General features: G+C 42.2%; 1 protein-coding gene across 1 annotated transcript in view; it reads right to left on the reverse strand.

The window, feature by feature from the left end:
- Positions 1-7410: 7410 nt before the first annotated feature.
- LOC138753293 (xenotropic and polytropic retrovirus receptor 1 homolog) overlaps positions 7411-23142 on the reverse strand; it is a 79016-nt gene continuing 63284 nt past the window's right edge. Inside the window, exons 6-15 of the mRNA XM_069916165.1 lie at positions 23059-23142; positions 21612-21693; positions 19901-20088; positions 19051-19230; positions 17053-17221; positions 15676-15870; positions 14192-14364; positions 12056-12192; positions 10522-10731; positions 7411-7456 (exon numbers count right to left, since the gene is read on the reverse strand). Coding sequence (XP_069772266.1) covers positions 7411-7456; positions 10522-10731; positions 12056-12192; positions 14192-14364; positions 15676-15870; positions 17053-17221; positions 19051-19230; positions 19901-20088; positions 21612-21693; positions 23059-23142 — 1464 coding nt within the window. The remainder of the gene's footprint in view (positions 7457-10521; positions 10732-12055; positions 12193-14191; positions 14365-15675; positions 15871-17052; positions 17222-19050; positions 19231-19900; positions 20089-21611; positions 21694-23058) is intronic.

The raw sequence follows: 23142 nt of genomic DNA on the forward strand, positions 1-23142 counted from the left end.
TGTTTACTCTGTGGACTGCTTTCTGAGTATATTTATTATTTGCTGCAAATTGCACCCCCTGACCTGGCAAAATGTTAAACATGCTATTTGAGAGGAAGAGTGACAATGAAATATGAATAGCAGCATCATAAAATATGAAAATCACCAGATTAAATTTACAATAATGATTAAAGGTCTAAAAAAAATTCTTGGAGAGCGCAGAGTTAAGTGTCTATTTTCACAATATTAATTAATTAAGGGATTTATTGTGAATTTTTATGTTAAAATTCAGCTTCAGAAGCCACCAGAGATGAGCTCGAACCCACGCTTATACAATGAATGAAAATGAGAATAAGCCACCACAAACAGCAGCTTTGGTTGATTTTCAACACAGTTCAATAATCTCCGATTACACTGGACAACAAAGATCGTGCTTCCTGAAGACTTTTGGATGTATTTTGTGGAATTTAAACTGGTGATCACAAAAATCTCCCTAAAATATTCTCACCACGTTCCATTTTTTTTAAAAGATATGATCTTTTTGTGATTTCCTGTTTTAACTCTACTTCAAGTTTACAAAAGCATGCAGTGCAACATATCATTTCCTGAAGTCCACGATCATCTTGGCTTTGCTGATGTTGAATGCAAGGTTGTTGGTGTGACACTACTCAAAGAGCTGATCTATCTCTCTCCTGTATGCTGTGGAGCGATTGTGATGGTAGGTAAGTTGTAGTGAGTCCAGTCCTACAATTAATTCTAGCCATGACCAACCTCTCAAAGTATTTAATCACGGGAGATGTTAGTACTAGTGAACAATAGTCATAGAGGTATCTCCCTGCTCTTCTTGAGCTCTGGGATGATTGATGTCCTTTTGAAGCAGGTGGGAAACTGATTGTAGCAATGAGAGATTGAAAATGTCTGTGAACACTCCGGCTAGTTGGTTGGCATAGATTTTCAGTACCCTGCCAGGTACGCTGTCAGGGCCTGTTCGCCTTGCAAGGGTTTGCCTCCTTGAATTATATTCTGATGTCAGCCACAAAGCTATCAAAGGGTCCTCGGCCTTTGCAGAAATTCTCGTAGTCACTCTTGTCCTTCTCTACGTAGTGTAAGGTAAAAACATCATGAGATGGGACCGGAGAAGGAGTCACCCAGTACTAAGGAGTAACAGAATGCAGATATGACCTTGTCCACTCAAGATAAGCTTTGCACTAACAAGAATGATGTGCAGCAGACTAACAGAGAAGGATAGCAACAGTTTATTCATTGGACAATGTCATGGTATGATCATTTACTAAGTACGTATCCTGAGGTATAAAAAAAAACACCACTTGCTGATAACGGCAGAATGCGCCTTCTCCAACTAACACTGTTAGTTGCAAGTGTTACAATCCGGTAATAAAGAACAAAGAACCTTGATTTCGACTCAGTCTGGTGTCTGACTCACTCATTCATGAACAAAGCAGACCTAACAGTAGGCATTGGTGTTCAGATCATCGGGTAATGAAGCATCACAGCTATCTATGGTGTTCACCTTTGCTTTGTAGGACATAGCACTCTGCTACACCTGCTATGTCTGTCGATGTCTCCAGCTTCCTCTGGAATTGCTTCTTTGTCGCAGAGATAGCCTTCTGAAAGTTGTAGCTGGGCATGTAGAGATCTGAATCCTCGGCCTTGATCTTGCCTTCAGCAGGTTGCGAATCTTCTGATTCATTCAAGGCTTCTGGTTGAGGAACTCCTGGTATGTGCACATGGGTACACACTTGTCCACGCAGAACTCAAGGTTGGTAATGCATGTTGCATATTTATTCAGGTCTGAGGATGAGCCCTTGAATGTGGTGTGGTCCACCAATTTAAAACAATCCTGCAGGCACTTCTCTGCTTCTCTTGACCATTCTTTTGCCATCTTCACTGGTGCTGTAGTTCAATCTCTGCTTGCATGATGGGAGTCGAAGTCCAGTCAGGTAATTAGACTTGCCGATGTGCGATCGTGGGTTGACTTGGTAGACGTTCTTCATGGTGGTGTAGCATTGGATGAGCATGTTGGTTCCTCTGGTCTCGCAGGAGACATGTTGGCGGTAGTTCATTACAGACTTCTACAGATTGGCCTTTTTTTCGTTGCCTTTTCACTTTTCTTTCTCACCTGTTTGTCATTCGCCTCTATTTCTTTGCATCCTGTTACAAATTCCTTTTGTGTTTTCCCCACTCCTTTCTTCTCCTCTTCCCCCACCCCCAACCCCCCCCCCCCCCCGACACTTTAAAATTTGTCTTGTTGGTAACTTGCAGTTCTGACGAAGATTGTTGACATTGCTTAGTTTCATTATCCAATGCTGTCTAATCATCTTTGTAAATTTAAGATGGTGACTTTCACATTTCATGACGCCATCCGTCATCTTCGCACCAACTTCTATTCACTTGCTGAATATTTCCACAGTTTGTATTTGTAATCAATTTTTCAGTATCTACAGTATTTTGCTTTCATAAGATCTATCCATATCACTGCAGTTTTGCTGGCTATGCAAATCTTATGAATCTTGCTAATACAAGAGCTGCAAGTGATGTTATTTCTGCGATCTAAAGTTGCAGTAGTTCAGGTAACAGCACAAAGGGAACAATGGTATGCAAATTTGTGTTTAAAATTAGTTCCAAGTCTGTTTTGCATTCTACCATCATCTTTCACAGTAGCCCAGTTTTAACGCTTTGAAATTAAAGATTGTTTCTAAGACGGTTTTATCATAGCAAGATTTTAAAATAGAGTCCCAAATTTATAACTTTACTAAGTTAGTCAGGTGTGTATTCGTGGAATGTTTAGATCTTCCCCTCAGCTTTGAATTTGCAAGTATTTTATCAGCCATTTGAAATTGTACTGCAGTGTTTGAGATGTAATTTGCAAGTAAAATTCCCAAGAGTAAAATAGTTGAAATGGTGTCAGCAGTATTCAGTGAGTAAATAATCTTTCCAAACCAAGGTACTCTGGAGGTGATGGACATGTTGAATTCCTGATCTTTAGTTGATATCACCGAATTAAGATATAGTCTTGCACCTAAAGTGACATGGGTGGAATGCAAATTACTAATATGGCTTGTTGATAAGTGACTGCATTGCTGATGGTAGGCTTTGTCCTTTCTTTGTGTACAACACTTAATCATTATTTCTTGGCTTGAGGAAATATTGGCCAAGGTTTCAGCAGCCAAATTAAGATGACTCTTCTGTCAAGCAATCTTGCTGTCATCTGTTGGCCAGATTCTAAAGGAAAGAATTCTGGATGAGATTGCAAGTGCTGTGGGTGTAGCTTACACCTTCAAAACATGGGAAAGTGAGTTGTTTCATTCCTTATCTTTGAAGTGATTTTTAAAAAATAATCACTTCATTTTAACCTTGTATTATTAAAAATAGAAATTATCCAAAGCCACACAGCAATGGTGCTGCTTTTCTGTTATAAGTTGTTCAACGATTTCTGTGTGCCTTCTTCCCCTGCAATAATTGGGGACTGGGCCAAGCTGAGCAGAACTGGAAGCTCTGACCAGATCTACCGGGACCATTGCCTGAAGAGGGCGCACAAAATCAGTGAACCGGTGCGGACAACGTGGCCTGTTTCCGCTCCGTAAATGGCTATATGGTTGAAAATTGGTCAATTTTGGTAAAACTGCTGTTATTTCCATATTACTCATAACATTTTTCATGTCCACTTGAAAGGCCTGGGTTCAACATCTCACCCCATCTGAATAGTTATCGTACTGCCATGTCAGCCTTTGAAGTCTTGAACCCCTTTCCCCCCAGACCCCCTCCCTCACCTTTCTTCTCTCTCCCCCCCTCCAAAAAAAAACCTTCAGACTAGAAGAGAGTTTTGCCTACAGAATGGTGAAAATAACAGCTATTATCCCATGTGTTGCTGGAACGAGGTGTGCTTCTAAAGGCCTGTGAAGAGATGCTTTTATTTCTCATGCAGTTAATTATCATGTTCACCAATTCTGTTTGTCAACAACTATTTTTATCAGTTATTTTAGTGCTGGATCTTGACAAGATTAGTGTGTAGAGAATGAGATGTTCTGTTTCTGTGAATGCCCTCATTTCAGGTGGACATCTAATTTTTTTTAATTCCCTTTCTCTGTCTGAGATTTGCTTTTTGGTCTAATGACTTTATTTCTTGCTGTTTCCAAAAGGTGCCTCTGTTTTTATGGTTCCGTCTGAGTTGTGTGTAGCTTTGTCATTCTCGTTCGATGCTATTGCACTGTTGTAGGACATCTTCACTCACCTTGCACGGGTCATTCAATTTGGTGCTGATCATGACCTTTGGAAACTGAATCATGAGAGGCCTGAAGCCCAAAATATTTGGGGTGTATCTGATCAATAGGCCAAGGAAAGCTACCTAGAATGTCCAGGAGAAAGGACAAGCTTGCAGTTCCCCTGTGCTTTTCCTTGCTTAAGAATAGAAGCAAAAGCACGAATAGACCAATTCGCCCCTTGTTTTACCTAGTCATTCAAATATAGTTTATCATTCAGCTCATGTCAGTTCTGCACTAACTGCTTAGCCTTTGTACAAGTTAATGGCAATTTTTTTTTTGTTAATGAACTGTTGAGCCTCGGTCTCCTTTTGGGCAGGGAATCCCAAAGGTTCCTTGCTTCCTGGGTGAAGAACTCGATCCTAAATGGCAACCTTGTATTTTGGAGCTGCAAACCCTGCTTCTTGGCACCTCTGCCATGGGAAACCCTTCTACACTTATCCTGTCAAGCTACAGGAATTATTGTACTCTTCAATGAGTTTCCCTTGAGGATCTTTAAAAGAATTTTTCAATCTGTGAAATAATTTTGAAATTTGGGTACAATTTTTTTTAAATTTAGACATCCAGCACGGTAACCGGCCCTTCTGGCCCACGAGCCTGTGCTCCCCAAACACCAATTAACATAGAACCCCCCCCCCCCCCCCCATATATAAACTGTGAGAGGAAACCGGAGGTCCCGGGGAAAGCCAACGCAGACTCCGGGAGAATGGACAAACTCCTTACAGACAGCGCTGGGTTCAAACTCAGGTCATTGGTGCTGTAATAATGTTGCTCATACTGCCATACTGACATTGCTGTATGTTGGAATTGAAGCTGCTAACCTTCTCAGCAGACCTCCATAACATTGGTTGATGAGCTTGTTTAGTAATATAGCAAATGGGTCTGGTTGGTGCTCAATGCTCGAGAATGAGGTTTGAATCATCTTGGGAAAAAGACAATAATTTAAGCAATTGGTCCAGAACTGAGTGAGATCTTGAAAAGGAGCATCCTGTGTAAAGTACTGCTGATTTTTTTCTCTCCTTCTGCTACATCAGTCCTTCATTCAATGTTATATTTGTGACAACTCATCCTTAATCTTTTACATCAATCACTTGACTCATTTCCCAAAGAGAGTGAGTTATAGTGAAACACCATGAACACAGGCCCCTCAGTCGCCAGTGACCATGCCAACTATGAAGTACCTTCCTAATTTAATCAGGATCTTGGCCCTAATCCTTCTATATCAATGTGTTTCATGTCCTTATCTCTGTCTCACATAAACGTTGAGTACGTACCTCCACAATCTCTTCATCAGCCAATGCATTCCAGATTTTAATTAGTCTCTGGGTGAAAAAAACTTCCTCAAATCTCCTTCCCCTTTCCTAAATGCTGCGCCCTCCAGTTATAGGCACCTCAGCTAATTCAAATAGTTTCTCAAAACTTCTTCCACACCGCTCATAATTTTGTATAGCTCATCCCTCCGGAGGATTGTTGGTGCCAGGGGTCCATTTACTGATATTGTGCCCTGTAATCAGCTCTTGGCTCCATCAATGCCTTGGTGAGCTGACTAATTTGGACAATGCCTAACACATCCTTCTGTAAGATGGCCCCCAAGTAAAATCCTGTAAATGGTCACACCAGCATGTAGTGTAGCCATCTTCTACACAGAATAATCAAAGTCTCACACACTTATTTTTAAGAAATTTAATGTTATCCCAAGCAGTCACGAGAAAGCTTTATGTACAGGATGAGAAACCAACTGGATAATTCTCCCTTGTCATCTATTATAAAATGCCACTGTCACAGAAGGTTATGTACACGATTAAACTTCAAAAATATTTTGATTATATACACACAAAATATTTACATATTCTACTGCCTCCGTAGATTTTGTCTTCATTTGTTTTCGGCAGTCATGAATTCATTCTCAAACTGGGCAGTGTTGTAGCCAATGTAATATTGATCTGTCAGGATTTGTACAACTCCTCGATGTGTACTTTCATTTCTCACCTTTTGACTATAAAGAATGCAGACACTACTGAATGCCCACCATCCCAGTGCCCCTCATTCCTGGACTTGGAGTTACTACTGATTCATTCCTCGTATTGGAATGGAAGCCCAGTTCAAAAGTAGAGCAGGCTGATCTGGTTTGACAAACTGCCTATTACAAATATATTAAAGCAACTGATTCTATGTAATATCACAGTACTCATAGACACTTCCCTATTAAAACATAACGAGTCACTTTCTTACTGCCCACACAATGCTAACACTACTGGGCAGAAGCTTGCTCAAAAATACTCCTCTTTATTCAAGATATTGAACTGTAAATGAGACAAAGATCAAACCACCTTTTGAATATTCACATATTACAACATTGATCTTGAGCTGACATTTCACCAGTTTTTCCTTGAATATGAACCATACTGCAGCAGAATCTGTTAATTCAAACATGCACAATGCTATTGTAAACATTCGATGCTTGTTATTTTCTTTCTGCATGTCTTAGATTCTTGTCTTCCTGCAAAGGCTGTAAAAAGTCTGAACTGTTCATCTGCTTTTGATGTATGTGTGCACGCACAAGTTTCTAACATTGACTATCTCTGGCTATATTTTTTAAATATTCTATCTAAACTGAGCTATTTAACATTGTTGTGAAGTCCAGTTAGCTCTTTGGGTCTTGGACCCTTTGGTGTGACTGTCTATATAAGTGGCTTACAAAAACTGCAACTGAGGTTACATTAATGTTATAATTGGGCAAAAATTCATGCCCACATAGAAGGTCCTGATTATATTTGTGTCATTAAAAAGCGGAGGGTGGAAAATGGAAAGGAAAATCAAAGGGGCTCAAGTGGAGACCAGAAGAGCGAAACAATTGGGGAATTAACCAGATAGGGGTTGGTAGATTGGAACTAGACCTTCTCTGAACTGAGAGTGTGAGAGCAGATTTTCACCTGCAGACCAACATCGGAAGAATGTCCTCTGCCCGTGCAGAATTATTTGAAAAGGGATCCTGCTATTTTTATGTGCATTTTTTTTTTACAAAAGTATTTTCAGTTTTTTTTTACTTCAATGAACAGTTCAGTTCACCCAGTTAAGTTTTGGAGCATTCAAATCAGCTCCATGCCTTTGCTCAGTACTTCAAAGAAACGTTGTTCACAGCAGTGTCACATCACTCCGTCTCCTCAATGTGTACTTTTGTTTCCCAGCTTTTGACTCTGAAGAATAGACACAACAGTTAGTGAAAAGGTAATGCACTTGTTTTAAACAAAGTCTTGCATTTGACAATGTTGCCCGCATTTCGAGGAAAAAAGTACAGAACTGCATGTGCTTTGAATTTCTTTCAAGTATAGTGACTGTGACGAGATCTTCAGCCTTGTCTATCTGAGTACATTAACCTGCAGATTCTCTCAGTGCTTTACATGAGTAATGTAGCCTGCATAAACTATGTTCGCGAACATTAATGCTGACATCTATCAATGTTGCTTCATTGCTGCGGGTTAAAATTCAGTATCTACTGCCTAAGAGCAGAATTGGAGTATTTTCATGACACACACTGGGCCTGTTCACAAAGTTGGTGTGTCACCATCTGGAGCGCAGCACCAAAAGAAACAAAAAATAAATACTTGCAAAAGTACATGCTGAGGCTGAATAACAAATGAAATGCCTCTTGCCTTGAAATGATTCAGTGAAATACATTACACTTACTGGCTCTTATTAAAAAAAATTAGTGAAGATCTGAGCAACTATAAAACAGTTCATAGAAAAGAAATGGCAAATCTAAAGCATGTGTGAATGTTATCACTGATTAATAGCAAATCAAATGGCCTGTTCATAATATCAGTATAGTAGCAGCATTCCACGATGGACAGAGCTACCAACAGGAAATTATGTATTACTCAGTGTTTGAGCTCACCTTTGATGCATTAGGATGGTCTTTGAGCAGAAGGGTAGAAATGTGTCAAGATGGAGGAAGTGATCTTGGGTTAATATTGCTAAATCCAGGGTTCTACTGCCATACAGTTGTACAGGTCTGGTTTGATGCTGACCCCAGGTGTTGGCTGTGTGGAGTTTACATGTTCTCCCCATGACTACATGGATCTGTCAAGTGCTTGGGTTTTCTTACACCCGAGGCATCCTAATTGGTTAACTAGTCACTGTAATTCACAGCGGACTGGGAAATGAAATGAAAATGAATGAAACTGAAGAGCCAAATGAATCTTGTGTGTTTCAGTGGATGCTCCACAGGATGAGGCCTGTTGGATACGTGTGTGTATCCTCCAGCACAATAGTTGACAACTTCTTGGCAGTGATGGCCACTCACTTTTGAAGACTACACCCCATAAAGGGGAATGGTAAACTCTAACTGCACCAGAGATGCATTTCTCACTGTGAATTAACAAAATTATTGTTGTCTTTATGTAATTTAAAATTTTATTTTTACATTTAGTTTGTTTAATTTTTTTGATTGTTGTCAAATGATCAGGCTTTTGAGTTTTAGTGCCTTGTTTTTCCTGGGGATATAGCAAAACTTCATTGTAGCTTGTGGATTAGGATTAAACTTCAAGCCAGTGTAATGAATTATAGTTCATGAATGTCATGGTCAGATACAAGTAATAATGGGTGTGGTGGAATTAACAGGCAGATTACTGGTACAGAGGTGGGCCAGATAACTTTGTGCCATGAGCAAAATGAACCCACAAGTTAGTTGCATGTTCCACAATGTGCTCCTTTAAAAAGGCCGAGGTTGGCAGGACCCATATGCTGACAGCAGGTGGTGCCATTTTACAGATGTCCTGAAGGACAGTTGTGCCACCTGCTGACCACATTTGGCTCTCACAACCAGGGTCTGGAAATGTGTGAAACACTGAAATGCTGGAAGAACTCAGCCAGTCTTTCAGTGTATTGCTGATGTTTCAGGCCTGAGCCCTTCTTCAAGGAATGAGGGGAAAATAAGAGGAAATCTCAGAATCGAGACAGTGCTGACTGGGGAAGGAGTCCAGAGCAACAAAAGGTGTCAAAAGGATATGATAAGGGGAGAGGGGAGAATTTATTTTGTCTGGGGAGGCTGGGAAGAGGGAGATAGACAGAGCTGGAGGGGAGAGGGTTTAATGAAAAACAGAGAATTTGCTATTAATACCATCCGGTTGGAAGGGGCCCAGTCAGAATATGAGGTGGTGTTCCTCCAATTTGTGGACCATCTCTTCCCCATCACTTCTCCCGAGGATGATGAGTTGAGCTGGGAGGAAACTGGCCTTAAGTTGCAGAGTAAGGGAGGATGGAGAGCCTCCCACAGCCTGTGCTTCTCAACTGTTTGCCAGGTGCCTTTGAAAGTACTGGGCTTTAGTCCCATTAGTGAATAGCACTGCAAATTCAGAAAAGGGTAGATTAAGGTGGCAGCGTTTGGTCATTGTCTTGAGGTGGGGTAGAAGATCAGAGGAAATGTTTCAGAAGGGTGGAGAAATTTGAAGGGAAGAGAAAGGGTGCAGGTTTGGGGCAAAGACTCCTGGTCATTGAAGGGGGTACAAGTGGCAGAAGAAGAGCTCGCATCTTGTCAGGCTCAAAGTTCAATGAGATGGTCACAGAGGAGGGGGGAACCAAAACCCATGAGGGCAAGTGGTGCAGATCAGAGAGTGCTGGGTCAGAACTGTCACTAATCATCAGGGGGGCAGCAGTGGACAGATGAGCTCAGAAGAGAGCGAATGCATGGAACATTTGAGGAATTTTGGAATTGGAGCACTGAGATTTGTGACCTGGGAGAAAGGAAGAGACTTCTGTTGCAGCAACATTACTTCGCTCCAAGATGAGGGTTGTGGCACGGTTGACGTAGTGGTTAGCACAATGCCTTTCCAGCTCCAGCGATCAGGACCAGGATTTGAATTCCCCTGCTGTCTGTAAGGAGTCTGTACATTCTCCCCGTGTCTACATGGGTGTTCCCTGAGAGCTCCAGCTTCCTCCCACCATTCCAAATGAACTGGGGGGGGTGATTTATTACGTATAAATTGGGCGGCACGGACTCGTGGGCCGAAATGGCCTGTTACCGTGCTGTATGTCTAAATTTAAATGTTATGACTATTGTCCAGTTCTGTTACCCGTTCAATGATGCGTTGTTTGTCATATTGCCTTTAACCTTCTGGGTCCCTGACTCAAAATCTATATATAAGCTCCACTGTCTCTCGCTTCTCAAGTTTTCTTTTGTGGCTGTGGAAAAGTTTGATTCAATTGTGTTCAGCCTTGGAAGTTTAATGTGATTGTGAAAGGAAGTCACAGTAGTTCAACTGACCTTGATCTTTTAAAGGAGAAGTTGCTTTTCCTCTTGGTAGTTTTGACTTTTCCACGATTTCTGACACCTTCGTGCTGATCCATCAGCAGTAGCAGAGTTGCCTGGTTGTCCTTAGTCAAGGGCACGATGGAAATATCTCGGACTGCTCGGAACTGGCCACAGTTATTCAAATGTTCATTTTCCAGCCGGAAGAAATTCCAGACAAATCGTCTGAAGGGAAAACCATGCAAATAAAAACTCAGTGTGTTAAGCTTAAATACAGCAAAAAAAAAAAATCCTCTTGCAGTGAGTGTTCTAAAATAAATGTTTACACTTTAAATTAAATCTCCTCTCACCCCATCCCACCTCAGCCCTTCCCTGTCGGGGAACCATTTGTCAATATGGAGATTGGCAGTCTTCTTAGCCCCTGAAGAATGCTGCTATAAATTGTTGGGATCGGCTTGTCCTAACTTACAATCATTCCCTCACTGTAATTTATTTGAAACTCAACCCAACTTTAATTGGGAGAAATTTGACACAAGTTCTGTTTCAGTTTGCCAGGACTTTTTTATAATATTCAAATAGATCCACAACACTCCCTAACTTGATTCTCGGTACAGCCAGTTCATCTGCAACTCATTGGCAGAACGCAGTGACCAGAAGCATACTTCGTTTTTCAAGTTGATCTGTAGGTCTGATCTCTTTCTCTGTTGCATCAGGTACGGAGATTAAACACCAACGAAGTTCAGGCATACTTTACATAAGGGGCAGCCCGCACTCATTCATGCATTTGGCGTGGCCGATGTTACCGTAACCTGCTGCTATAGCCTTGAAAAGTGAAACTTGCCACAAAATCCTCCAATTTCAGAGTAACTTGGAGATGGTGTGTACTGCAGGTGACCCAGTGGTGGAGTGAGGTGTCCATCCAGGGCCTGGTTTGTGTTGACATTTGAGTGTTGGAGTTGAATACAACCAGTCAAATAGTTTTCCTGGAAACCTGTCACATTCTTGCCATGCCTTGTCGATGATGAGAAGGCTTTCAAGAGTTGGGTACTTAGTCATCGCCCACAGAATATGTAGCCTCTGACTGTAAAATGCTTGGTCAATGGTGATGCCCAGCATGCCGGTGATGGGAGATTCTGTAATACAGATGCTACTTGATGTCAAGGGAAGGGAGTTTAACCTGCACTGTCTGATACATCTGTGGAACAAATATTACTGCCAACTTTATCTGCGCCAGAGTCTTGTGGCTTAAGCTGCCCAATATGTGAGGATTTATGAATGTAACTGTCAGTCAACATTTCTACTCTCCTGAGTTGTAGAAGCGTTCACGAACACTCGAGTGACATCGGTTAGAAGAGGAAAGGCCTTTGATAAAGCTTTTTTTAAAAATAAAATGGTTTGGCCTTGGTACCAGCCCAGAGTAGCTTTCATTGTAATGTCAGGACACTAGCTCCCTGCAGTGGTACCATTCAAGGTCAGAATGAAGATGACACAGTTATTCCTTCAGCAGCCGCTCCACTTTTCTTGAACTTGGTGAATTGTTGCCTCTTACCTGAAGACCTCCAGTGGAGCCAGTGCGGTTGTAATTATTTCAGCCACCTCCGATTGCTTGCTCTGAGTGAACAGGATGTTGAGAGCCCATGCAACACGAAGAACCACATCCTGAAGAATGGCACAGTAGTAGTAAGTCTAATAAAGCAGAAGGAGTCCAGGTTAGAATCAGCTTTCAGAGGAAACGACAGACTGCAAAGTGCAACCTGCAGAGGGAAAGCGGAAAGTCTGCTGACTGGCTGCATCACAGCCTGGTGTGGGGCCACCAATGGCTCAGAGCAAAAAAAGTCGTGGAATCAGCCCAGTACATCACAGGCAAAACTCTCCACCATTGATGATATCTGCGTGGAACGCTGCTGTTAGAGAGCAGCAGCAATCATCAAGGGTCCTCACCACCCATCATCAGGAAAGAGGTCGAGGTGCCACAAGACTTGTACCACCAGGTTCAGGAACAGCTGCTACCCCTCCCCCATCAGACTCCTCAACAATTGATTCATTCAAAAACTCTTTTCAGGACTTTTGCTCTATTTAGGTTTATACATCTGCATTTGCACAGTCATACCTTTACAGTTACCTGTAATTAAAAATTCTGCCTGGCTGGCGATCGTATGTAATGTCAAGTATGTATTCTGGTCAATAAATATGAATTTTGAACCTCGAGGTACCCTGAAACATTTGACCCAACAGAACCTTGCTGGTTTATGCTCCACTCAAACCTCTGCCACTTTTCAGCTTCACCTTGGCACACAGCCTTCCAATGTTTTCCCCATCAGCTGTTCATTGAGTTTCCCCTTGAATACAGTGACACCAGTAGGTGTGCAGCACTTCTACTTTACGGTGAGCTGGACAATCCACATTTCTTCTGAGGACCACCCCTAACATTACTGGAAGGTCATTCCATCTGTACCTGATGAGGGACTTCTCCTGGAATCTAACTGGGAGCAGTTTCCCAGTAATCTTGCTGAACCCCATACCAATCAAGTGAAATGGTCACTGGTGAAGAGGATAGTTTTAGTTCATTTAAATCTCCTCATTTAAGTCCATTCACTTTTATAATTTTCAATTATTTATAAAACTTCTGTTATATCTGATGCATTCGTTTAGGCCAATGCTATTACAGTGCCAGTGACCCAGGTTCGGATAAACTGCTGGCTGTCGGGAGTTGTACATTCTCCCCTTATCTGCGTGGCTTTCCTCCTGGTGCTCGGGTTTCCTCTCACCCTCCAAAATGTACGGGGCTGTGGGTGGCTGAAGGTTCATTTATGTATTTGAGCAGCACGGGTTCATGGGCCAGATGGGCTTCTTATGTGCTGTTTGTCTAAATTTAAATGGACAGGGGCTGAGAAGGTCTGCCAGTAATTTCAAACACAATGCATTCTGACTGGTTTCATCACTGGTACAGAGGTGGCAATACACAGGGTAGGAAAAATCTCCAGAGGGTTGTTAACTCGACCATTCTTTACTCCATTCAGGACACCTACAAGACGTGGTGTCTTAAGAAAGCAGCCCTTATCCTCAAGGATCCTGCCACCCCCCCCCACCCCAGGCCGTGCCCTCTTCACTCTGCCGCCATCAGGAAAGAGGTCTGGAGATGAGGACAGTGACACAAAGACAGCTTCTTCCCCTCTGCCATCAGATTTCTGAATGGACAATGGACCACAGACATCACCTCATTTCTATTTCCTGCACAATTTATTTATTCTGAAATGTAATTTATTTATTTCTGTGAGGCTGCTGCAAAACAAATTTCATGACTAAATTCTGATCATAAATTTTAAACAGGGATCAATGGCCCATGGTATTCCACACACAGGGAACTAAAACTTTGCTTGAAGTGGGTTGGACAGCAAGAATAGCAAATGTAACATTTTTATTTTTACCGTGTCGTGATCTGAGACACTAATATTGCAATTAAAATAGAAAAAACTCTCCAATTTGCGAGCAAGAAACATGGTTAGTCTGTTGTATTTTGGAGGAATGGAGGCAAAGGTGAAGCAGCAGCGCTCCCTGTTGGGAGTTTGAGAAGTTTCATCTGTTCCATAATTCAGCAACTTTTTCTGTCCGTGGTTAAGCATAGTGCAGTGCTGCAGTTAGTGAAGTTGCTGCCTTGCAGAGAGGCAGACCTAGGTTCACTTACCTTGTACTGGTACACAGTCTCTTCTCTGAGAAACTTATTCTCCTTTGTCTTCTTGTCTAACAGTCCCCAGTCCATCTTCAGATCCCAGCCGATGGTGAAAATGGTGCTGACGCAGGTCGTCACAGCCCACAGGTAAAAGTAAACCTTCACGCCAATTGTCAACTGGGAGCGTTCTGAGAGAGACCGGGTGATAGGAAGGTGTGCGTTATAATCCACTTGGCTTCACACCAGAACAAAGTAAATGAACAAAACTTGCAGGGGATTGTAGGTTGGGGTTGTGACGTGCCTTGTAACCATGGGAATAGAAGGAAAGCACAACAAATTATTTGGGTGTTCTCCTTTGATAAAGTAGCCACACTTTCAAGTCTTCCATGACACAAAAGCAAACATTCTTGTCCTGGTTCTGAGGTACATCTCGGCCAAAAGCACGGTCGTCACTGGTGACCCAGCATGGGGAGGGAGAAATGGACAGAGAGTATGCTGATGTCCTGGCTTTGGAGGTGTGTTGAGGAGGTTTACCAAGTTGGTTCTGGGAACGAAGGAGTCAGTTTGAGTAGCCTAGGATGAACTCATTGAAATTTAGAAGGATGAAGGGGAAATCTTAAAGGGACATGTAATATTGTCAAAGGAATAGATGAGATAATAGCAGCTAGGTTGATACTCACAGCAGGTAAAATTCAAGCTATGATGCATTGTCTCAAATTTTGGGGACATGGATAGGGAGGAACTGCTTCTTTCAGAAAGCTGTGAATCTCTGGAATTCTCTGCCCAAAGAAGCAGTGGAGGCTGATTTTTGAATAACAGAGGAATTGAGGATTATGGGGAACAGGTGGGTTAAGTGAAGCTGAGTGCATGGCCAGATCAGCCATGATCTTGTTGAACAGTGGAGCAGGCTTGCCTGGCTGGATGGTCTACTTCTGCTCCTATTTCTTGAGCATATGAGAGCCAGTGCTCATAGTAAACAACAGATCCAAACCAGGCTGTGTCATCTCATACTAGCGCCCTCCAACTGGAAGTAAAATATATCTGTATTTGGATCAGTTTCATTGATTCAAAATGGAGTGAAACCTTGGAGTCAGTCAAACTGCAGTAACCCTGCATGTTTGGGATGTGGCTCATGCCAAATTACCCCAGTTTCTGAATGATTATGCATTACTTCTAATACACAAGCATTCTTGTACATCCCTTTCTCTTTAGCATTTTACACAGTAGTATAAACTTCTCACTGAATCTGCTGAGTGTCAGCAGAGTAGGAAATATTACCAGCCCTCTGGCCCAAAGCCTAGCCTTGATCCTGGACTCTGGTGTTCCAGATCCCATCTCTGGCTCCAGTTGCAATCCAGACACTATTCGCAATCTGGACCCCTGCCTCGCATTCCAGATGAATGAGGTCATCCATTTCGTGATCCAGGCAGCGAGACACTAGATTATTGGAATCCTACCACAATACAATCTTATTGGTATAACAGATGGAGTTCCCTTGCCTTTCTCGGTTGAATACAAAGCTGCAAAGGTCACCATGATGAAAACTGTGGAGTATTTTCCAGCATTTGCCAGGTGTGGAAATGCATTTCTGCTGTCCCTGTATCGACGGAGGCACTGAGTGAATCGGATCCAGGGTGGAAGACACTGGATAAAGCATGTCATTCCATAAGAGTTTCCACTGGTTATGAATTTATCTGTGCCAGAGAGAAGAAATGATATGATGGGATAAAATTTAAATGACTCCTAAATGATGCTTATAATAAATGTTAATAGGTCTAATTATTCTTTAAAATTCTGGTTGCAGTTCATTGACAGAAATATTAATTCTGAATATAACCAGTGTTCTGGATTTGGTTCCCCCCCCCCCCCCCACACATTTTCCCTTGAGTTTGAAGCAGACCTCAATAGCACATTGGTCTTTGGAAATGTTTTCCCCAGACTAGGTGTACAATTTACAAAGATAAAAGCCAAGCTCCTTTCATGCTGACCTTCAGCCACACTAGCCGGATGGAATCCATCACTGGCATTCTGGATAGGGCTCAAAGAATAATTGAGGACCCTTTCAATCCAGGATGCAGTATCTTTGACCCACTCCCATCGAAGAGGTACAGGAGCATCTAAATCAGGACGGCCAGACTGGAGAACAGTTTCTTCCCTTCAGTTGTAAGATCAATTGACGATATTCCATAAATTTTTTTAAAACCCACAAATTTTGTATTTATTTATATTTAAAATTGTATCTGAATCTGTATCATGTAAGTACTATGTAATTCATTTGTGCTGTGTATAGTGTGTGCATGTATGTGCCATGTGGTCTGTAGAAATGTTTCATCTGGTTGTATATGTACAGTCAGATGTTAAACTTGAATTGAGGCTTAACTGGACTAGTTACATTAACACAAGGCTACATTATTAAGGCAAATATCCAACTAGAAGACTTCATTTCAAAATGCAGTGAAATGTGCGTGATTCCTCTGGGCAGCAGGAGCAGCAGTACCCTTGATGGAACTGTTCTCCTGCCTTCAGACCCTAAGCCCTGCCTTCGATCAACTTTATGACTACAATGCTCACTGACATCAGGAATTGCTGTAGCAGGGGGTCAGGGATCTCACTTTGTGATTTCTAAGGACAAGATTTGTCTCCCAGATTCCTTTTCATTTCACCCTATCCTGGATCTAACTTGCATCATGAAGGAAGAACTTTAAAATCAAGGACAATGATAGTTTGAGGAGTTGGGGAAATAATAATGATGGCTGTCAGGCTCCAGAGAACAAACTATGAAAGCTCCATGTATTTCTACCAATGTACACTTCACTGCTTTCACAGCAATGTGCTGCCATGGTGTGTAGTGTTGCTGAGGGGCTGTGTTTCCTCACCTGCAGGGGGGCTCAGGAGACCCTGGTTATTCTCCCAGTTCACATCAAATCCGTAGAAGCAGATCAAGGACCAGAGGTCAAGCAGAACTGGTCCCATGCTGTTGAGTTGATCGGCCAGCCAGAAATCAGCAAAGCCGACTTTGTGGAAGGGTGCTGTTAACACCCGCAACTGTTGGCACAAAATGAAGACAATGGTTAATGTCTGAGCTGTGTGTCCAATTGCTAGGGTCCAGTACTCTCATGCTTTACAACCCAGAGCCCTTTACCTGATGAGAGTAGTGGAGGGGTGAGGTATTTCCATTGATAATGTCTAATCATTCCTGGTGAGAAGAGCACTTCCCAACATTGTACCAGCTGCTTAGAGTACATAAACTGGTGGGCCCTGGGCCACTGCTCATGGAGCAGAGCATTAGGAAGAGGATTGGCCCATTTGCATTTGGTCCATCATTCAAAATGTCACGGCTCAGTCGAGTTACTTCCATTCCATTTTCACATCTCTCCATGCAATCCTTGGTTCCCCTTTCCCTACTGACAAGAAAATCTATCACTGCCTATCAATCTATCTATATAAAATATTCAACGATTTGGCTTCCTCATCATTCTGAGACAAGAAATTTGCAACTTGCAAGAAGAAAATCTTCCTCCTCTTTGTCTTAAATAGGCATCCACTTATTCAATGGCTCCGTCCTCTGAACTCTCCATGATGGGAGGACCATAAGAGGTGGGACAGTTTGATCTCTTCAGCCTACTCTGCCATTAAGTGGTATCACAGCTGATCCATTTTCCTGCCCTTTCCCTGTATCCTACAACTCCGTTACTGGCAAGTAAACCTACCTCTACATTAAATATGCTTGTTAACCCATCTCCCCCAACCATCCACATTCAAAGACCTACAACTGTGTGAGAAGAAATTCTTTGTCGTCTAAATCTTAAATCTAAATCTTAACCCCCTTATTCTGAGACCATGACCTCTGGATCTGAAGGATCTGATCAGAGAAAACATTCTAGCCTGCTAAGAACCTTCTGATTCAGTAAGATTGCTTCTCCTCCTTCTATCCCCTCCTACAGGTTAATCTCCAACCTCTTTGCTGATTCATTGTGGGGCAATCCCACTGTACACAGTGAACTTTCTTGGATCAGCTTCCAATAATCTAATACACAAAGTGCTACAGAAACTCAGCAGGTCATGCAGCATCCATAGAAAGTTAAAAAGTAGCCAACATTTTGGCCTGAACCCTTTGTCTGGAATCTGGAAAAACATACAATTTGATTACGTTTTACTTTCTAGGGAAGCAATGTGATCTGCTGAGTTTCTCCAGCACTTTTTTGTGTGTTGCACTCGATCCCAGCATTTCTAAAATTTAATTCCAATTATTTAATATCTTCCCCTAAGTGGGGGGGACGGAGCCAGAATTGTTGGCAGTACTCGAAAATTTCTTGTCAGTTTTTGTACTTCTTGCTAATTTTCCCTTCAAATTTATTTTCCCCTTTATTTTTTTAATCTTCCTCTGAATTTGTCCCAATTTTATTTATGTTTCATTGCCTTTTATTTAAATTTAATACAATTATTTCAGACCAATATTTCTCACTGGCAAGAATGTGAAATTCTTCCACGTTGTGATTGCTACTTCCTAATGGAGCTTTTAATCAGAAATAATTTAGTAAATTTGTCTTAACGTTTTATCAGATCCAAGATGGCTTGTTCTGGAAACAATGGCATCAAAGAAAACAATCAGAATGATCTTGCAGGCCTAAAGCTGTTCATTATTGCTCCAAGATCAGGTTATCAGGGAGAAAGGCGAGTCAGCATCACAAATTTATGTGAGTGGGATTGAGCTGGGGAAATCATATCTGGAGAGTGGAAGCTTTCCAATCAACATGACAACATTCACATGCATTTACTTGACTGGAGAGAGCATTGGGTTGATCTGAGGCCATTACAGGCAATATGTAAATGAACGTCTTTTCTAGTTCAGCCATCTCTGCTGGGTTACTTACCGTGACTTTTAATAACCAGATACGAGACTTGTAATAGAAGGTTTTAGTTGGGTTGACGAGAAGTAGCACCATAAATCCATACAGGACCAGGGGATTGACTGGCATTGGAGTGTGGATGTAAGCACTAAAAAGACAGGCGAGTAGACTCAGGCACCAAAGGACTCCCAGGAAACCTGCTAACTGCAAAGCAGATGGGGAGAAGCGGTCAAGGCTGAGACGCAGGACACACAGTAACAATTCCAGTTCTGCCCATGCCATTGAATCCCAGGGGAACAAATGCATTTTTTGTGGGGTGTAGATTTTGCTCTTTAAACTTCTCAGTAAACACAAATTTGGTGGGCAACTTCAGAATGTTTAATGGCCCTCCACAGTGTGGGGGAGCTGGAGTTGCACTCCAGGTACATGGAGCACTTCCTTCCCTTAATGGCAATCCAATAAATCCCTGGTTACTTTACTGATATCAAATTGTTATTTTTGACTGCAGTTTTCTAAACACTAAATTCACTTTCTCAAGCTGTCTCATGGGACCCAGTTCTATGTCCACTATTGTCATTGAGGCTCAAAAGGGCACAGCATTTAGTTACTCCAACATAGTAACCATTTTCACACTATAAAGGGAATAATGTATCACCCTTTACTCTGAATCTTTCCCAGGGAGTCATATTGGGCGAGATGTTAAAGCAACTTATGACCTGAGCTAAATTTTGTATTTTAATCATCTTTATCTTCTCCGTCCAGCTGCACCTCTACTTGACCCTCCCCCTTACCCACACCTGCCTAAGACCTTCACATTTCTTGGCCAGGCTGCAACTTCCACTGCCATCTAGGAGCGTGGTTCGATCACACTCACCTCAAACAAATCCTGATAGGAGAGGTGATTCCTGGGATCAAGCTCAAAGATCAAGCAATGGTTTACTCCTGCCTTTCTCCAACCATAGATATTGATTCCCAACAGAAAGACAAATTCAATCATAATAAAGCCACTTCTGTAAGCCCTCAGGAGGGGCCACACACTAGCCTTCTGGGATACATAGATACCTGGAAGAAAAATAGCAATGTTATGCCACTTCAGCCAGGTACTGGGCAAACATGACCATATTTGACTGAAGAGCTCAGGTCCGTTGGTTACCTTTTCCTTCCTCTGGAGCCTACTTGAACTGCTGTGTTTCTCCAGCTTCTCCATATGATCTTGATTAATATCATTTGACTGTTTTGTGTAACCACGTAATAAATTCAGTCAAAATACCAACACCCCTCCCCCAAACAAGAGCGTCTCTGCTGCGTAATGGTAAAAAGGTTGTAGAACCAGTGGAAAAGATGCACAAGAGCATTGGCAAAACTGTGCAGTTATACCTGTCAGAAAAGACTGAACAGTTTGGGCCTGTTCTCTCTAGAAAAGAGAGGCAAGGATGTTTTTAAAATGGCTATTTGTAAAGTCTGTCCCTCTTTTTGGAGATCAAGAAGCAGATTCTATACTAAAGAGTCATAAAATAGAGTATTGAATCTAAGAAATTTTTCCCATTTCTAACTAATAAAAATGATCATAGAAAATCACCCAGTTTTTAAAAAAATTCTCATCTGGCTTTCCTCCCAAAATTGGTTGAAGTTGTGTCAAGGAGGCAAATACAGGTAGTCCTCAACATACAACCAATGTGATTTACATCCACCTACACATACGGCTCAATTTAAAAAAAATTACATATGCTAAGATTCTTCATTGAAGGTTAATTTGCTCAATTTTTAAAAAAATTGCTTTTCTACCTTTTTAAGATATGCAAATCCAACTTACGACCAATCTGAGTTATGGCCAATCCTTTGGTCCCAATTATGGATGCAAGTTGAGGACAACCTGCATTAACTTCTTGAAGTCTATATGTCAAGACTGGAAGGTTGACCAATGTTCACATGTTCTTTGGTGCAAAGTATTGGCTTTCCCAAATGAAAAACCTATTCTCTTACTGATCGTCTGGAAGAAGCCTAGTTAGTACAGTTCAAGAATCTAGACCTAATGACCAACAGTTGGGGAGAGACATTGCTGACCTCATTTAATGAAACCTTCAGGAACCCATGCACCTCCAGTTCGCAACCTTCATAATAGGGTGTGATCGTATCTGTGCTTCTTGAATTACTGCCTGAAGCAGGCCATGAGGAAAAGCAACTAAGTACCTGAAAGGCCTGAGGTATTCCATGCAAATCTCCCTATAAATATTTAACTTGGTGAAAGTATTTCTGCTGAGAACTCCAGGGAAAGTGAAAAACGGAGCCTTCTCCCTTTTGGAGGTGTTGATCCTGTGATTCAGAAAATAACATTTTCTGCAGTTCTAAGGACATTGACTCTGTTAAAAGTGGGCTGTTTTTATGCCTTTCTTTGTTCATTAAGCATCTGGCAGGAGCTGTTGTGCTGACCTGTGTCACTGGAGCCTCCTATCTGTTCTGGTCACTTGATCTGCACACACCAATGAATAATTCATGTCAGCCTGTTGGTAGTGTTGTTTACAAATATCTCTGGAATAAACAATGAGACCACTCTCCTTTCCCAAGTACTGGTGCTAATTGCTTACCTTTGATGATTATCAGCACTGATAGCGCCATAATGAGTCCACACTGCAATCCCACACGAAAGGTTGTCCACACTGGGGCAGGCTGAGGGGATATAATGCAAGGCATCACTGGGGAGATGGGAAGCACTGCTTCAGCCATTGACAAAAGCATTAAGCAGAACCCTTCAACATCCAGTCACAGGTGTGATTACTGGGGCAAAAGTGCTGGAAGCACCTTTTAAATTGCAGAAGGATCGACCCATTAAGTCACCAACCTGGCGATTTAAGGGGGATCTCTCCCCCGCACAGACGCATCATGCACTGACCAGAAGTATTGGCCGGATGTTCAGAAGCTGGCTGCCCGGTTACACGCACACAAGCGCTGATGTCACCTGAATAAGCAGGTCAGCCATTTTCCTGTTCGAGTCACCTGTGGACACAGCCTAGGTAAATTTAACTGGGTTCCCTGACTACCTCTGAGGGACCCAGCTGGATTCTGACAGGGTTGACTGGGTCAGACCCTTTCTAATTGCCACGTAACTGGGGCGCTAATTGGGTAACTTGCCCAGTTAACCCCATTTTAAAAGGCAGTTTGAAAGGGCTTACTGTGATCAGCTCATTCAATACTGTACATGGAAAGCTTCACAGAATTAAAGATGACTTCTTCCATTCACCCCTGGTGAATTTTGAAATGCTTTATAAGGGCAATGGGGTGGACAGGCAGTGGGGCTGGGATGTGCAGGGGGTAGTCAGTGAGGTGGTACTATGTTTCCTCTGTTTAAACACGGCATCTTTGTGCTCTTGATGCATGGCCATGAGGTTCTCCATGCAATGCCAACGTCTCCCTCTTGACTTCGAGCAATCATGGGCAAGAGGTGCCAAGTGCACAGAAGCTTTGAATCTCTTCCCATGAACAGTGCCTGCTTTGGGAATGTAGTGTTGAATGTGTAAACAAACTAGTCTGCGCAGTGTTGCCAGTAGAGAATAACAGGGGCCTCAATACTGCATTGGATTGCTTATCTTTCAGTGAATTTTTGAGATCTTGCAGATATAGTATTGATGGTATTTCTGTGGTTTGAGGTGTCTGCAGTTGCTAGTTCAGGTAAAGCACAAAACATTATTCACCAATGCTTAAAATCATATACACTGACATTTTCTTCTTCTTTTCTTTGGCTTGGCTTCGCGGATGAAGATTTATGGAGGGGTATGTCCACATCTGCTGCAGGCTCGTTGGTGACTGATAAGTCCAATGCGGGACAGGCAGGCACGGTTGCAAGGGAAAATTGGTGGGTTGGGTTTTTACACTGTAGTCAAGCACACAGGCAAAAACTCATACTTTCTCTGTCATTAATGTACATGCAGCGCATGTTTTGTGCATTGTGTACACATAGGAACACTCACTCACTCATTCTTTCCTATGTGTGCATCCCTTTGTTCAAACACATCAATAACTTGGAAGGTGACTGACCTGTGCTGTCCCTAGTGGTGGAACTCGAAGTCTCTTCATTGCCCTGGCTCTGTCTCCTCCTTCCAGCTGATTGGTGTAGAGTGA

The sequence above is a fragment of the Narcine bancroftii genome, chromosome 1 (genome assembly GCF_036971445.1).
Source record: "Narcine bancroftii isolate sNarBan1 chromosome 1, sNarBan1.hap1, whole genome shotgun sequence".
NCBI lineage: Eukaryota > Metazoa > Chordata > Chondrichthyes > Torpediniformes > Narcinidae > Narcine > Narcine bancroftii.